The sequence below is a fragment of the Homalodisca vitripennis genome, chromosome 3 (assembly GCF_021130785.1).
Source record: "Homalodisca vitripennis isolate AUS2020 chromosome 3, UT_GWSS_2.1, whole genome shotgun sequence".
Taxonomy (NCBI): Eukaryota; Metazoa; Arthropoda; class Insecta; order Hemiptera; family Cicadellidae; genus Homalodisca; species Homalodisca vitripennis.
In genome coordinates, this window is record NC_060209.1 from 60,426,333 (window position 1) to 60,444,409 (window position 18,077).

The following is an 18,077-nucleotide window of genomic DNA, read 5'->3' on the forward strand; positions in this document are numbered from 1 at the left end:
ATTTTCACTCTTTTAATTAAACTTTGGAGAATATATCACTGAAACTGAATAGTAATCAAATTGTTTTAGCAACTACATAAATTCTGTATCATCTTTGTTTGCATTGCATATACTGTATTTATAAATAGATGTCAAACAATGATAGTAATTATTCTGGCACTGATGTGTAAATAGTTTACCTTTGCAAACTTTTCTGCACAGTGTAACTTTGCAAACTTGTACATAGTGTAAATAGTAGTGTTGGGCATTTTAAAAGAATTATATATTCTTATACATTTAAGCAAAACCAAAAGGTAATTTTGTTCAATTCATATTTTAATTGTGTGCACTATTCAAGTAGGGTATGTATGTTTGTGCGTGTTTGTTAGAGAACAAGCATATTTGTTAATTTTATCTTATTAAAATTTTTTTAACATTTATACTATACAATTTATGGAACATATACAAATAATTTACAAAGTTAAAAATGGCTAGATTTCCCTCAAATAAAACTTAATTCTATTTAAACAAATCTTTTAGATATTATTTCAAATATTTTCCGTTTTTGAAGTAGTTAACATTGGTTTTTTTATTGTAGGCAATACCTTTCTGCACATGTTGGTACTAAAAACAGCTTCCTATCTTTATTGGGTTATTTTTCATAATTATAAGCAAGATACCTAAAATGGTGTGCAATTTTCAGACATTATAATATTTTGGTCATGGTCCCAAAATGGTTATCAGCTATGGGACGGGAAATCCAATTAGCAGACAAACTCAGTGCTAGCATGTCACAGCAAATAAGCCACTTCATGTTTTGCAATAATAAATCATGCATTCACATATACTTAAATTAGTTGTTCTTCAATTACTAATTCACATAATAATTTATATACTTTTAGTTCGATAATGTAGATTAGTTTTAAGGTTAGTAAAATATCTTCAGTCAATATTAGTATAAAAATAGTATTATTTTATAATTAATTCAATAATCTTATATATTATATAAAGTGGGGGTTGAAACCAACGTAATACATTGTGATTAACAGCCTTCTGTTGAAGTTATGTGAGAGGCTACTGACAATATAAAAACCTAACTAGAAAATCCGACTAAATTTTGAGAATTAAGAATGAAAAGTAACACCATAATATTTACCCTTTCAACTCTCTCCCAAGTCTTGATGTTCAAATTTACTCTGCCTTGGTGCCATGCTGATAAACCAGGTCATCATGATGTAGGAAGTGATGTTAGGTACATATTGTATTGTAGCAGTGTATCTTTGTTTTCTTATGGTATATGGTTCATCTTTTTTCCCAATATTTGTTGGTGAATGTCATGTATATTTTTGGATTCATTCCACAATTTTTATGTTATCAAGTACTACTTTAGTGTTTTCATCTCTATGTTTTATGGTTCAAGCCCTAAACTTGTGTCTTAAATTTTTATATCTGAAGAAGAAGGCAGATATCAGGTCTTGAAACACTGTATTTCTTGAAACACATACTCTTCCAAGGCTAGGTTTAACTTAGTGCAAGGTGTGCCAGGATGTGGGAAAACATCCTTCATCTTGAAGAACTTCAAAATAGGAGACTTGGTCTTATATCCCACAAAAGAAGGAGCTACTGAATTCTCAAACCGGCTAAAGACAAGCCATCCTGAACTTCAAGATGATGTGAAGAACTACTGTAGAACTGTGCACTCATTTTTAATAAACTCGACAAACCACTTGAAAAATGGAGGAACTTATAACCGCTTGATAGTAGATGAAGCACTCATGGTGCATGCTGGCGAAATCTTATACGCAGTCGAACTTTCACAAGCCAAAGAGGTCATGATGGTGGGCGACATGAACCAAATCCCCTATATTAATCGGGTCACAGGCCACTCAACCCAGTTCCATGACATTACAAAAATCACTGAGATCTCACAGTATTTAAGTCACTCCTACAGATGTACGATGACAGTTGCCTGCATTCTTTCCAAATATTATTCAGAAGGTATGACAACAAGCAGCAATGTAAAAAGAGAGCTTGTAAAACATGTTTTTGACAACATCAATAGTATACCAGTCATGGTAAAAGACACCAAAATGCTGGTTTTTAAACAAACTGAAAAAGCACAACTTTTGAAATTAGGCCATAACGTCTCTACCATTCACGAATATCAAGGGAAGCAGGCTCCACACATCGTAGTAGTGAGGACATCATCCAACAACGAAGACATCTACAACTCAGTACCACACTGTCTTGTCGCCATATCTCGTCACACTCAGTCTTTCACGTACATTGCTCCAACTCAAGAGGATATCCTGACTAAATGGATACGTTATGGTCAGCAGTGTTCTGAAGTAGATCTTGCAAAACATCACAAAGAAATGGAAACAACCTGTAAAGAAAACAATTCTATAGGAAAGTATCCATTCCTACCTCACAGAAGCATGGAAAGGAAAGATGCTACGAAACTACCAAATAAAAGTGACATAGGTGGAGCCAGCCAAACCACCTCAACAAAAAAACTGAATTCTAATTTCATGACAGGTGGAGACAGTCAAACCACCTCAACAAAAAAACTGAATTCCAATTTCATGACAGGTGGAGACAGTCAAACCACCTCAACAAAAAAACTGAATTCCAATTTCATGACAGGTGGAGACAGTCAAACCACCTCAACAAAAAAACTGAATTCTAATTTCATGACAGGTGGAGACAGTCAAACCACCTCAACAAAAAAACTGAATTCCAATTTCATGACAGGTGGAGACAGTCAAACCACCTCAACAAAAAAACTGAATTCCAATTTCATGACAGGTGGAGACAGTCAAACCACCTCAACAAAAAAACTGAATTCCAATTTCATGACAGGTGGAGACAGTCAAACCACCTCAACAAAAAAACTGAATACTAACGCCATGACAGGTGGAGACAGTCAAACTACCTCAACAAAAAAACTGAATACTAACGCCATGACAGGTGGAGACAGCCAAACCACCTCAACAAAAAAACTGAATACTAATGACATGACAGGTGGAGACAACTATTTTTTAGGGTTGAGAGAGAAGCGAAGGCCCAAAACCTAAATTGCTGTTGCAAAACAATGGACAGGAAGGAAAATCTAAAAAAAGGTAGCAAATTTGTAATCTACCATCAAAACATTGACAGAGTTCGAAATAAAATTGACACACTAAACCACTTCCTACACTTTTCAAAACCTGACATACTTGTACTTACTGAGCATGGCCTCAGTGCTGATTTATTGAAAAATGTCCGATTAATTAGCTATGTACTTATTGCAGAATATAGTAGGGAATTGCACCAAAAAGGTGGTGTTGCAATATGCAAGAGAGTTAATCTGGACAATGAGGTGGAAAGTGTAAATCTTGATAGCAAAAGCATTGAACTTGTTTGTGAGATGACCGATGTTAAAATCAATATAAACAAAAAAAATCATGTTTACATTCTGGGTGTATACCGACCACCAAGAAGCCCACTGGATCATGCTCTTGAATTACTAAACTCGTCACTAGAAGAACTCCCCATAAACAATTCTGCAATTTGCATTGTTGGTGATCTCAATATTGACTGGCTCAGCACACTGATGGAAAGAGAAAACAATAAATTAAACAACCTCCTATCTGAGTATAACCTGACTCGATGCCTCCTACCTGCTACCAGGATAACCCCTACAAGTGCTACATCAATTGATGTTTTTTGCACCAACTTGGCACCACATAGCTTCAATTTCGAAATCATTGAAAACGGGCTCTCAGACCACACCGGACAACTTTACTTCATGGATTTCCCCTCCACATCAAGTAAACAATCTTCATCAAATGGAAGACGTCTCAGTCCAGATAACATCTCAAATTTAAAGGGGCTTCTTGAAATTCAATCATGGGATCGGGTATACAACTCTCCAAGTGCAGAGGATGCCTACTCAAACTTCATTGGAACTCTGACTGCAGCATTAGACATTACATGCCCCCATACAACATCAAGAAACAGATCCAGGAACCGAACTCAAGAATTTAACAACCCTGAAGTAAACATACTGCGGATGTCTTTCATACAAGCCCACGAGCGCTACTTAGCCAGTGGACAAATTGAGGCTAAAGAGGATGCTGCCCAGAAGAAGAAATCCTACGACTTAAAACTAAAAAGTCTTAGAAGGGAAACAAACTCCAACTTCATCGCCGAAGCAAGCAACAAGAGCAAAGCAGTCTGGAGCGTCATTAATAGCGAAAGAGCACCAAAGAGAGAAGCTTCAGAATCCACGTGGAAATTAAAAAATACTGACGATGACACCTACCTAGACGACATTTTTACCATAGCTGAACATTTTAATACCTATTTTACAACAATTGCAGAAGTAACTCTCGGTCATAACAATGCTCCTAGCGCCAAAGACGTTAACTTATGTTCAAACTTCACAGGAACAGGACTTAACATGTTCAATCTTACATCTAATGAGGAAGTATTCAACACTATAAATTCTCTAAAATCCTCTTCCTCCTCAGGCTATGATGACATTTCTTCAAAAATACTGAAGTATTGCAGCTCTGTAACCTGCCAACCCTTAACGGATGTAATCAACAAGTCTCTGACTCAGGGATTATTTCCCTCAAAATTAAAAATGTCAAAAGTATATCCACTGCATAAGCAAGGGAGTAAGCACGACATCAAGAACTATAGACCAATCTCCCTTGTGCCCACTGTATCAAAAGTTTTGGAAAAAATAGTTCTCTCGAGACTGTTAGAGCACCTTCAGCGTAACAATCTGCTGCCAAAAGGACAACATGGGTTCATCCCGGGCAAATCGACTATCACCGCCCTTGCTGAGCTCATTGAGTGTATAATTGATAATATTGAGTCTGAAAATACTGTAACAACTGTTTTTCTCGATATGAGTAAAGCATTTGACTCACTGTCTCATAAGCTTATTTTATACAAAATCAGAACCTTGGGTGTCAGCGGTATAGCCCTGAAATGGTTCGAAAGCTACCTCTCTGGGCGACAGCAAATAGTTGAGCTGAAACACACAGCTAAGGGCTTGACGAAGGCTCTTCATTCACTTCCACAGTATGTTAGAAGAGGAGTTCCGCAAGGATCTGTGTTGGGACCCGTCCTATTCATTTTATTCACTAGTGATCTAGGTAAAACACTCGAGGCTTTTAGTCATCCTGTATCATACGCAGATGACACAGCTCTTATCACCAGCAGTTCAATAGCGGAGTCACTAGAAATCAACACGTATATATCTGTTAGCATGGCCCAACAATATTGCCTAAATAACGACCTTGTTTTCAACCCATCCAAAACAAAACTCCTTGCACTAGGCAGACATAAAGACCACATATCAGGCCCACCAGATCTAGAAAAAGTGGATGAGCTTAAACATTTAGGTATGATATTAGACCAAAATCTTACATGGAGTTGCCACATTGATTACCTTAGCTCAAAGCTCAGCTCTGCTCTCTTTGCTCTCAAAAGGATAAAAGCTACGGGCACAACATCTGCTCTAAAAATAGCCTACCACTCTCTCTTTGAGAGCCATCTTCGGTATGGAATCATCCTTTGGGGGAGTTCTTCAAATGGTAATCTCCAGAGGGTACTAATCTTGCAGAAGCGGGCCATAAGAATCATGGCCGACCTCTCTTCCCGAGACAGCTGCAGAGAATCTTTTACTGAACTCGACATTCTCACTGTGACTTCAATCTACATCATCGAAGTCATCATATATGCTTCCAAGCAAAACTTCCCGAGAAACAGTGAGGTGCACAACTACTACACTAGACAGGCTCAAGCTCACCGTCTACCAGCTCATAGAACAACGCTCTTCACCAAAAAACCATCATTTGCTGGAATCAAGCTTCTGAACTCCCTTCCTGATGCCATCAAGACCGGCAACGCTAAAACTCTAAAAAGAAGACTACACAAGTGGCTGGTGAAGAACTCTATCTACAGTCTCGATGAGTTTTATGACATTCTCAACTCCTGACTTGTAATGTTTTTGTTGTTAATTTTTGTTCTTTCCTTTCAATGTTATGTTTCATAACTTATTATTTTTATTATTGATTGACAACTATTCTGTTCTTGATGATCATGAATAAAGCTTTCTGTATTCTGTATTCTGTATTCAATTTTTGTAACATATAGTGTTGGAAAATATCCTAAATTTTTTTATCCCTTCACACAGATTTTATTATTTTAAAATTCTATAGATAAATTCAGTTTAATGTATTTTGTGTTTTCAACTTGAAGATTATTGTGTTATTTTTATAGCCGAAGAAGAAAGACCATGTATAGTCTAGTTTTTTATAAAGTTTATGAGATAAATGTTAAAAATTGTTATGACAATGACAAAACTATTTTTGTTTATTCTGATTTTATGCACTTATTATAAATGAGAATATTGATTCATAAATAACTACAAAAACATCATTTTAGAAATGTACACTGTTCCAAACAGTCCTGGGAAAATGTAATGAACTGATTGCTGTTCTTTTTAATAAAAGAAACAAATGTAATTATCTTTGTAAGCACATCTAATTATCAAATTTGACTTTTAATACTATTTTTGACATAATGTAAGTGATTATTTTGATTAATCTGAAAATTTAGCAATTTGGACAGGGTTTAGTTAGAGCTGTTTTTATTATAAGGACTTTCAGACTTCTATCTTTGTGGTATTAAAGTAAAACATGTAATATATATTTTTTAAACTTTGGCTACAAATAAATGCTACATATTTTGCATTGATATTTTGAAAATCAAGTTTTTTTTATCCTTAAAAACTTGAAAGAAATTTTCTTAAAGCAAAAATGTTTGAAAGTATTGTGTTCCTCAGTTAGGTCAGACAGACCGAGAGCTAAACCCGTACTGGAAGGATGGTGGCAGTGGTCTGCCGTCAGAGCAACCAGTGGCTGCAGAAGAGCTGCGGCAGGCCTCAGTGACTGTGGGAGACCAGGGTGTAGCGTGGCTGCGTAAGGCACTACAACGGGCCAAGGAGCAGGCTGCAGAACAAAGGCGATCCCTACAAGAAGTAGTGGCTGAACGTTGGGGGGTCAGTGTCCTAGAAATATACTGTTGAATTAAGATAAGCTACTATTTATTATTACAATGAATTTTTATTTTATAGAACTTGTTTGATCCTTTTAACCCAACAATTTTATTCATCTGGACAGCAAGGCAAACTCAACCTATGGCACGGGAAATATCTTAGACAGGCAGTAAAATACAAGAACCGAAGGTGGTTTCTATTGGTTTATATTTTCTTGATTGAGGCAAACTCAAATATAGCACTGAAATTACCCTAGACTCGAAGCAAATTAAAATGACCAGAAGTTGTTACTTTTTGACCGAAGTAGCTTTCAGAGATTGTTATATATATATATATATATATATATATATATATATATATAAAGATATTGTAGTGAATGGGACATTAGTGCAGGTAAACTCAACTGTTATGTCAGAATTGTTAATGATTCAAACCAGAAATGCATTCTCTTATACGCACAAAACCTGAAACAAAAACCAGTAAAAATGGTATTTAACTACCATTTCTTTTTTTTTCGGTGCTGCAAAGCTGCATATATTTGCTAGTAATAAATACTGTATATATGTATTAAAAGTATTCAGTTTAAACTAATGTTAAGAAATACAAAGTCTTTTGTACAATATTTTAGGTGAATATGGTTGCATTGTCTAAAGCACAGATTAATATTTTATATAACCTACTACTTTGTTAAAAAAAGTAGAAAATTACAAAATAATATTGGACACAACCAAAATTGTAATGTCTAAGATTATTTTAAAACCATTTTTTTGTAATAGGTTATTTACCTACACCAGATTATTTACCAAAGATTTTTACTTAAGATTTTTCAGCAAGTCGCTATGTTGAATGTCTTTTTGAGAGTATTATATCTTAACTTAATAATAAAAATGTTCATTTACCAAAGACATTGTGTCTTCTTAAGAATTCTTAAAAATTTAAGCCCCTACTTTTAGTTAATGTAAATTTAAATTGATAAAAGTACTTTTATTGATTGGTTAATTGTGTGTTTTACAGTCCCTGGAAAAACTGGAAAATATGATTGCTGCAGCAGAAGAACGTGAAAAGTCAAACACTAAGCCAAAACAGAGTAATGATTATAAACTGTACAAGTACAAACAGGGGGAAACTCAGAGAGAAGATAAATTCAGAGGGGTTAGTGATGATAAAAAACATAGAAGTAAAAGTAGAGAAAAAGATTCTAGGGAGAGACTTAATAAGTACAAAAGTAATTCAAAACATGAATACTCACAAAGTATTTCTAAGAGAAATTTTGCAAAACCGGATGTGTCTGATGACAGTTCAAGTAGTGAGGATAGAAAATATCACGATAAAAGAAGAGACAAACATTCATTAGAAAGAAGGAAAGACAAAAAAACTTTTGCAAAACCCAGTGCTAGTAGTGATAATAGTTCAGATGATAGAAATAGACATAACAGTAGGAATAAATTTGAAAAAACAAGAAGAGCTAAGTATACAAGGAGATCATCATCATCATCATCATCATCATCTTCATCCTCTAGTAATGACAGTGGTAGTGAAAAAAGAAATATTAAAAGGTATGAAAGAAACAAACACGGAAAAGATCATTCAAAAGGGAAGATGGCAACTAAAAGTTTTGTTAAACCAAATGGGAGTGATAGTGAAGATGAAAATAGGAGTCATAAATACTATAGACAAAAGAAAGGCTATGATTCACAAGAGAACAGAGAAAACAAATCAAAACGACTTTTTGCTAAACCTTCACATGGCAGTGAAAATGATTCTCCAGTGCCAAGATCAGACAGAATTGCAGGAGATAAAAAAATATTGTCATCTTCTGGAGGAGGATGGAGGAAAAAGACTGAACAAAAAAATAACGAAATAAAATTAAGTAATAGTTCTGAATTGACTACTAAAGTAAATGAAGACAGAGTGAAAGTAAATCTCGATGAAAACTGTACCAAACAAGAAGAAGAAGTCATTTTAACTGATAAGGAAATGAATGAGATTGGAGCTAAACTCGTTAAAGCAGAGCTACTAGGAAACATGGTGAGTCTCAATTAATTTTTAATGTTTATGTTTATATCTCAATTGTGTAACATTTGATAGAAATGACCTTAACAATTTGGTTTTCCTTTGTTCTTTGTATATGTCCGAGACTGGTTTCTATATTGAAATCATTATCGGTTTGGTTTGTAGAAAAACGTAAAGATTAAATTTTTGTATCCTTATCTTTTGTACATTTGTAATGAGGGAAATTAAAAATTAATTGCTCAGTATTTTTATTTGTGAACACATAACTAAATTCAATTTGTGAAAATTCCAGGCAATGTTAGCTAAAACAGTTTATTTGTAATATTGTATAAAACTGTAGTCTCTTTCGGATCACAATTTTCCGAGTTATGAATTTTCAGTCTTTTTGTTATCATCAACATAAAAAACGGAAATTAGTGTTTGTAAATAATTTGCTTTAAATGTATAAACACAGAAATAAACAAGCTAAATTTTATTTTAGCTAACTCGGTTATTGTAGCTCTTCTGGTTAGTTTATGGTTAACTTTTGATATTGGTTGTCTAAACTCTCTTATCTGAGAGTAGCTACATTATTTTACATTTCACCCCTAGATAACATGAAACTCTCAAGGTCACTCCTAAAAATAGAGTGCCACCATCTTTTATTTCTCTTTAAAACATTATACTGTTTATTATTTCTTTGCTGACAAATTTCAGTTATATTATGTAATTTTGAAATTTACTTATTTTTATTATTTTTTTAAACTTTTTTGTTGCTCTCCTGAACTTGGTGAGAGATCAGAATGTATAAGATAATGTAAGAGCCTGTGATTTAGTTTTCAAACAGCATCATTTAACCAATGTACATTTACTTCCAATTATACGAGGTGTGTTAGAAAAGTAATGAGATTGGTAACACTGCGGGAGATCTGGCAACGTTGTGTCTACCGGCTGACGCTAAACCTGTTTATTTATCCCTTCCACTTCCTCAGTCCGAGTTACAACTCCGTACAGTTAACACATTAGTTTTGACAGCGCCATTAGTAAAGTTGTGTTTTAATTGTGCGTCACAGAAATGGAGCATCGAAATTTAGAGCAACGTTGTGCAATAAAGTTTTGTGCTAAACTTGGTGAATCCGCGAGTGTGACTTTTGAAAAGTTGAAACAGGTCTATGGGAAACAGTGCTTATCGAGAGCACAAGTTTTCCGCTGGCACAAATCATTTTTGGAAGGCCGAGAACACGTTGAAGATGAACCTCGCTCAGGGAGACCTTTGACTTCAAGAACGGACGAAAACATGGATCGTGTGAGGGCGCTTGTGAGATCAGACCGTCGTTTAACAATAAAGATGATCAGTGAACAGCTAAATTTAAACACTTTCACCGTGCATCAAATTGTGACAGATGATTTGAACATGCGAAAGGTTTGTGCCAAATTGGTGCCGAAAAATCTCACAACTGAACAGAAGGACAATCGAAAAAATGTGTGCGTTGATCTTCTTGAGAGGATTGCTAATGACCAAGAATTCTTCAATTGTGTGATCACTGGTGATGAATCCTGGATATTTGAGTACGATCCTGAAACAAAGCGGCAAAGTAAAGAATGGCACACTTCGTCATCTCTCCTCGGCCGAAGAAATGTCGAATGAGCAAATCAAAGATCAAGACCATGCTAATTTGTTTTTTTGACAGGAAAGGTATCGTACACAAAGAATTTGTTCCACCAGGACAAACTGTCAACCAAGTGTTTTATAAAAGTGTCCTTGAAAATTTGAGGAAAAGAGTGATCCGTGTGAGACCGGAAATTGCAGACAAGTGGATGCTTCATCATGACAATGCTCCATGTCACACGGCCATTTCCATCTGTGAATTTTTGAACTCAAAACGCATTACTGTTGTTCCTCAACCCCCCTATTCACCTGATTTAAGTCCTTGTGACTTTTTCCTCTTCACGAAATTGAAACATGTCCTAAAAGGACGTCATTTTGGAACTCTGGAGAACATTCAAAAGACTGTGACCGACCAGTTAAAAGCCATACCAATTGAAGACTTCCAGCGCTGCTACCAAGAGTGGGAACGACGACTCCGCCGATGTATAGCTGCCCAAGGAAACTACTTTGAAGGGGATAACATTGTTGTTTGAAAATAATAAAAACTTTGGTTAGTATGAAATCAGTCTCATTATTTTTCTAACACACCTCGTATGAGGTTTGTAGTGCAAAAGTAGAGAGTACTAACTGTGTAAAATAACAATTAATTGGGAATTATAGTGGAATCTTATAATTCAGCTGGAAATCACACTTGGAAGATAGAATGCATGGATCTTATCTCTATGCCACCTAACCTTTCTACTACATACTACATAACCTCTTTAATTGTATGGAGCATTTTAAGATTCTCTAAGAAACTTGTGGTTGTGTATGGATTGAATTTGGTATACAAACTTAATTTAGAAGATTTGTAACTACGCAATTGACTGACAAATTCATTGTTTCTTTCAATTGATATATCTCATCCATATGTTTGAATAATATTCAGCCAAACTTACAGCTTCAATTCCTTAAAGATAAAAGTGGAATTCAAACTTTTCTTTTTTAATTGTTCATCTTTTTATTTCACTGAATAACCTTGTTTTAAAATAAAAAAAACGACTCAAAATCTTTGATTCACCACTGACCTTTAACCTGCAATTTCCATCCAACGGCTTTAGAAAGATATATAAACAAAATAGTTTAAAATGCGTGGTGAATTGTCACTATGTAATTTCTCACATATTTACATCATTTGTTCACCATGGCATTTCTTGCAACTACAGCTGAATATGGAATTTCACACCGTGGCACTCAAAGGATTGAATATTAAATACCCTAAAATACAGTATTAAAGTTGCTTGTATTTTGTTTAAAATAGATTAGAAATACATACATTTTCAACTAAAAAAGCTGGGGAAAAAAACCGTGAATTAAAAAACAGGTCCTGAGTGGCCACCCTGTTTGATATGTTAATTTGTAATTTGTTGGTACTAAATTGCTGACTCTACGACAAGTGAGAAAGAATCTAAGCAGTGATTCCAACTGTGGTTAAGAGACGAAGCAATCACAAACAATTGCAAAAACACTTGTAGATCCATGCCAAGAAGAGTCTAGGAGGTCATAAAAGTAAAAGGGGGACATATTCCATACTAATTAATGGTAACAATCTCATGTAAGTGTACCTAAATGTAGCTTTGGCTTAAATAAATAATTACAATTTAATTCAGCTTGTTCACATTAATTCGCACAATACTGTAGTACCTCATTGCTTGAGTATGATCCATAAAATTCTCATAAACGGACAACAAACCAAAATCTCATAATGTGATATTCATAATGTTGGGATATCTAAATGCCTTAATTTTATAACATGCTTATTTATAACCTTCTTGACATTAATATTTCTGTAAATTATTCGTAAAATGTAGGAGTTGGCAGAAGAACTGAAAGGAAAGCTAGAGAAGGCAAGAATAGCAAGGGAGAACAAGCCAAGAGAAGCTGCAGTGACAGAGGAGGTGGTGATCCTGACTCACACTGACTCCAAGGGGTTCACCAGGCCTGTGAGTCTGGGAGGGCCTATGGAGCCGACTGGAGGACGACGCAAGGCCAAGAAAGTGGAGACCCATTCTGGTGGCAAACGGATGCGCTATTTTGCTGATGATGATAAATATTCTCTCCAAGAAATGGTAAGTGTTTCTGGTTAGATTACATCATTCACTTATACCTGTAGTCGACTTTATTCAATCCAAATATGCTTTAATCTAATATTCAGCCTTCATATATTTTTATGTGTTTTAAAAATAATATTTATTGTTGTATTGTGATAACTTACAGAGTATTATTTAAAAAAGTACTGATTTCAGAAAAAAAGTTTGTATTGCTAAGGTCTTTTAAAAAACCGGGTGACAGTAAAAGAACACTGGAGTTTTGAAGATGAATTTTTAAACCCAACAAATAAATTATTATGTTTTACTACAAAGTTGATTATAGTGTGTGCCCAATTTGAGGCAAGGCATACATCCAAACTGTAGACCACCACATTTTTCCATCTCTTGATTAAAATGCTACATACGTAAGTAACCCTTTGGGTTTACATCTTGAATTTTCTCCATAGTTCTCAACGTGTCTTCCGAAAAAAAAGAGTTACTGAATCAGATCCAAACATGCTGAATCAGTAGCAAGTGCTTCCCACGCTAAAAATGTAGCGTGGTATTGTTCTATTTTGCTGGTAATAGACAGTCAGCTTTTCTGCTTCAATATCAACCAATGAAGGAAAACATACAAGGCCTGTCTGATAAAAAGAATTTATCGATCCAATGGGTACATATTGTTAAAAATCTTTAGAAGTTGTACTTAGGCACACTGATACACTGGTGCCTACACATCACTCGTCTGTTCATGGATTCTAAACTCACTAAACCACAGGAATAAATGAGCACTTGACAGGATGTCATCTTTGTAAGTCTCCTTAACCAATCTCAGAACACAAGCTCAGGTGAAAGTAAAATTTATTCGCATAGTGCTGCTACATTTTTTGGTATTTTCTGATGTGACAAACACTCTTTTGCACCAAGTGTGAGCCTTACTGCACCAAAGTAAGTTAAAGGCACTGCTACTTGGTACATTGGTTAGCTTAGATCCTCTACCAACCTGTCTCATTATTTTACAGAAAAACCGTTTATTCCTCTAGACGTAACATTGTAATACTTAATGTTGCATGAAACTTTCGACTTAGGTGAGTCCCACTGATGCTCTATAAAACCCACAAGGTAATAAAATTGGTTTTAAATTTTGCAGTTATATCAATTGACAGTACTGTTGATATGCAAAGTACCTCATTGGTAAAAATCACAACTAATCATTGTCTTCATATATCTTGGCTAGCACAGTAACAGTACACTGAAATCTCTTACACTTATGATGATTTTAATTTTGTGCACAAATTGTAGTTTATGTTGAGTTTGACATAACTTTCAATAAATCTCTTAATGAACATTCGATCTCCTTACACTAAACTGAAGACTGAGTTGTCTTTAAGATTAATTAAGGCTTCTAGGCTTCTAATGGATTTAGTCCATATTCTATTCGGACAAACACAGCTAACTTCACGATTTTAAATTTAACACTATTACAATTTCTTTGAGCAGACTTAATCATTGACGAATTTTTTTTTCGTAAGCACATCACCACCATGCTTGTGTCAATAGTTCTATTCTAGATATGTAAAAAACACAGTTTGTGTTGCAGTATTACTTTTGCTACTGTTGAGTGTACACTAGGCTATTTCAAAATTAAGAAACCGCACTGTTGCCAACTTGTGATAATATTAATGTAAAAAAAATGTGTATGACAGTTGATAAACTACTAGTTTCATTGAAATCAATTAATCTGAGCTACCAATACCTTTTTAACTGTATGTGCTTTTTTTAAACTCTGAAGTTTTTGTGGACACAGTTTACCTGACATCAGTTTTTGGGTTCACACTTCATTTAAACATTGTTTACATAATTGACTTCTTGAAATATTTTGGCCTTGCTATGGAGAGCCATCTTCAGCCAACATATGTTAACCGATTATACATAATCGTGAAGTTAACCGTGACATAGTACACGTGAGCATAAGAAGTAAGACTGTTTACCTGGTTTTGTTCTCCCACAACAGGTTTCTAGTGGTGGACACTATTGCAGGATTTTAATTCTGTATCAAGTGCACAGAATTACCCATGACGCTTGTTATTAATGCTATTGATGTACGAACAATGTTAAGTTAAAACAATAATTCCAAAATAAAATTAAAGTTTAATTTTTTGTTTACAGTTCCAGAGAGAAAAACTCAACACAGTGGAAGATTCCAATGAGCTCTTTGCCAAACTAGCATCCAAGGTGAGCCAATATTTTAAAATATATGAATAAAAATAGTTGTAACTTATCTGCTTTATTATTATAAGTCAGGGTTAATCTAAATTTCACATTGTGCTATAAGTAACTTAAGTTGTGTTACTTATACACTAGTTTATTTGTGCCAGGGCGTGGGGCGAGATGACAGTGCCAGAGACATGGATGATGTGTTCGAGGAGACAGCTCGTGTGGAAGCGTCAGATGGCAAGCGACAAGTGAGGGACCGCCAGCGAGCTATCGATGAGAGCAAGCGAACTGCCCGCTCGCTAGATAACTGTCAGTGGTGTCTGGAGAGTAAACATATGCTGAAACATCTCATTGTTGCCATCGGAACTACAGTAAGTATTTTAACTATGTGAGGTGTTCACTGACAATGTACAGCATTAAGTGTATGCCTACTACTGAAACATGTAATGCTTAATATTATGTTCTGATAGAATGTTATACAACAGAAATTTTATTTTTAGTGCTCTTGTATAACAAATTTTAAAGTAACTTACAAAGGATGTAGATACGTTCATAGAAAAATTGCAATTCCTCAGTTATTTATGATTTTATCATAAAAGATGGAGTTACATTTTATATATCTTCCATTGTTTTGCTACTACTTAGTTTTATCATAGCATTTGGAATTACAATTTTTCACCAATGTAAATTTTATAAATAGTGGAAATGTTAAAATTCTTATTAGTAAATTAGGTGGTAAGATTAATATTTACGCCAAATCGCAAGGATATAAATATTAACCGCTAGTGCTCTCAGGGCAGGGCTGGCCCGTCTACTATGTAGCTGCTGCTTATTGCATGATAGACCGAATCCGATACATGATAAAATCATAACATAATATCCAGATCAGTTGTTTTGTTTTATTACTGTGATCATCATGTGGTTTGTTCGTTCAACACGTCTGCAACTGTGATGTATTTTCATTTTTCTGTGTAAACAGGAATTCCTTTGTTTCATTTAAGTGATATACCATTGTGTAAGTGACTGTTTTTACCACAGAATAGGATTATTTGGATCAGCACGAAATAGGTGCAGTTGTCTTAGATGAATATTTAGATGACAATGTAAGTAGTTTTAGTGATTTTGATAATGTTGAAAATGATTTTTTATTTGATGATGAAAACTTAACTAATAATGAAAATGATACCACTGATCCTCAGAACACTAATTTAGATGATGACTTGCCATCAAGTAGTTCTAATAGGTTGCAAGAGTTACACATTTAGATATACGTAGGCCTAATACGCCGTAACAATTGTTTTTGTCATACAGAAATTAATATGACATTTATTTATGAAAGTTTTAGAAATTTACATTTTTTTTTATTTATTTTTGGCTCTTAAGAATTGTGTAAATGCATCTAAATTACTCTAATCTGGATATTTATATATGTTACTAAACAACTTTCAAGACTGAAACTGTCAAATCTCTATAAGAGGAAAAAATACAACAAGAAAAACCTAAAACACCAAATCGCTCCTAAACCCACAAATGATAAATCTATAGGCAACCAATTCTTGTTGATAGTAATTCAAGGGCTAAGGGTTAATCAATATGATATAAATACTAATAAGCAGTTTTAGAGTTTTCATGAAAAAAAGTAATGAGATCTAAATAAAGTGGATAAATAATATTCTCAGTAACGTCTTTCATTTATTTTGTATCTGCAATTATTTTCTAAAGTTGGAATGAACTCTCATGTAACTCCCTTTATGTATAGTTCACAATGGAATTTAGAATATTCCAAATATACTTCACTTGCCCTTGATAAATATAACTTGACCTTTTTAGCAGAGACGGATTTGAAGATTTATTGCCCCTGGGCTATCCACATTTTGCCACCCTTCCCCCTCCCACCAACCATGTAGGCTTACGTTGGTGGGTCAACGCGGTGTCGGAGGCAGCCAGGCGGCCATGCTAAGCTTGTAATAAAACTCAAATAAAATAGATTGAACTGTCAACATTGAAGTTACGCTTCTTATAGATGCAATTATTGTTTTTACCATAAAATATGAGATGTCACAATATTTATCAACTGGAAAATTACTAAAAAATCATGAAAAGAAAGTACAAAATTTCTGTTGGATTAAGGAAAATCAAATTACATATTTTTAACTTTCGGAACAATTTATTTTTTACTTTTTTTACCAAAATTTGCCGCTCCCTGAATTCTGCCGCCCTGGGCTATAGTCGATTCAGCCCATATGTAAATCCAGCCCTGCTTTTTAGTGTTGTTTCAATATCCTTGCAAAACAGATAGCTTTAGAATGTTTTGATGCAAATAGTCTGGCAGTAAATCATAGTAAAACTGGATACAACAAATTTCTTCTTAAAAATTTCTTCGTAAGTAAAACTGATTTTGTTAAATTACTGGGTGTAAATCTAGATAATAAATTGAGCTTGAATTATCATGTAAATTATTTATTCACAAAATGATCTAGAGTTATCTATTTATTATGTAAACTACAAAACTGTTAGGAAATTTTAATTATTGCGTATTTTACTTTTTCCATTCTCATTTAAGGTATGATGTGACTCTTTGGGGAAACAGCACAAACTCAAAAAAGTATTTATCTGACAAAAAATGCTTTGAGAATCATAAAGAATGTTTTTAATCGTGAATCATGTAGGCCATTATTTAAATAATTTAAAATTATGACATTGTCAAGCCTGTATATTTTTTGCTTATTACTCCAAGTAAAAGAATATTTGAATTACTTTATAAATAAACAAGATGTTCATAGGCAACACACAAGAAATAAATATCTGTTAGACCTGCTCTCAGTTAGATTGCAACAAATTTAAAATAGTAACATGTTGTGGAGAATAAAACTATTTAGCAAGTTACCAGAAAGAGCATGAAACATCCAGTAAGTCAATTTTAAGTTATCATTGAAAAATTAATGAAAAGCAAGGGTTTTTACTCTGTTCATGATTAACTGACCTGTGATATTAACTCAGTGTTTTACACCTGTTTTAACTTAGTTATAGGATTCTAATTAATAAAAAGATGTTATTTCTTTTTCTTTGTTATATTTACTGTGTTTATTTATTTTTAGTGCATTATAAGATAGCTTTCTTGTATTACACAAGTTAATTGGTTTGGAAATATGTT

The 18,077-nt window shown here is 34.2% G+C and overlaps 1 protein-coding gene across 1 annotated transcript in view; it reads left to right on the forward strand.

Moving 5' to 3' along the window:
• Positions 1-18,077, forward strand: part of LOC124356981 (CWF19-like protein 2) — a 35,344-nt gene that overhangs the window by 11,025 nt on the left and 6,242 nt on the right. Inside the window, exons 3-7 of the mRNA XM_046808331.1 lie at positions 6,824-7,039; positions 8,051-9,064; positions 12,488-12,745; positions 14,876-14,941; positions 15,085-15,294. Of these exons, the coding sequence (XP_046664287.1) occupies positions 6,824-7,039; positions 8,051-9,064; positions 12,488-12,745; positions 14,876-14,941; positions 15,085-15,294 (1,764 nt within the window). The remainder of the gene's footprint in view (positions 1-6,823; positions 7,040-8,050; positions 9,065-12,487; positions 12,746-14,875; positions 14,942-15,084; positions 15,295-18,077) is intronic.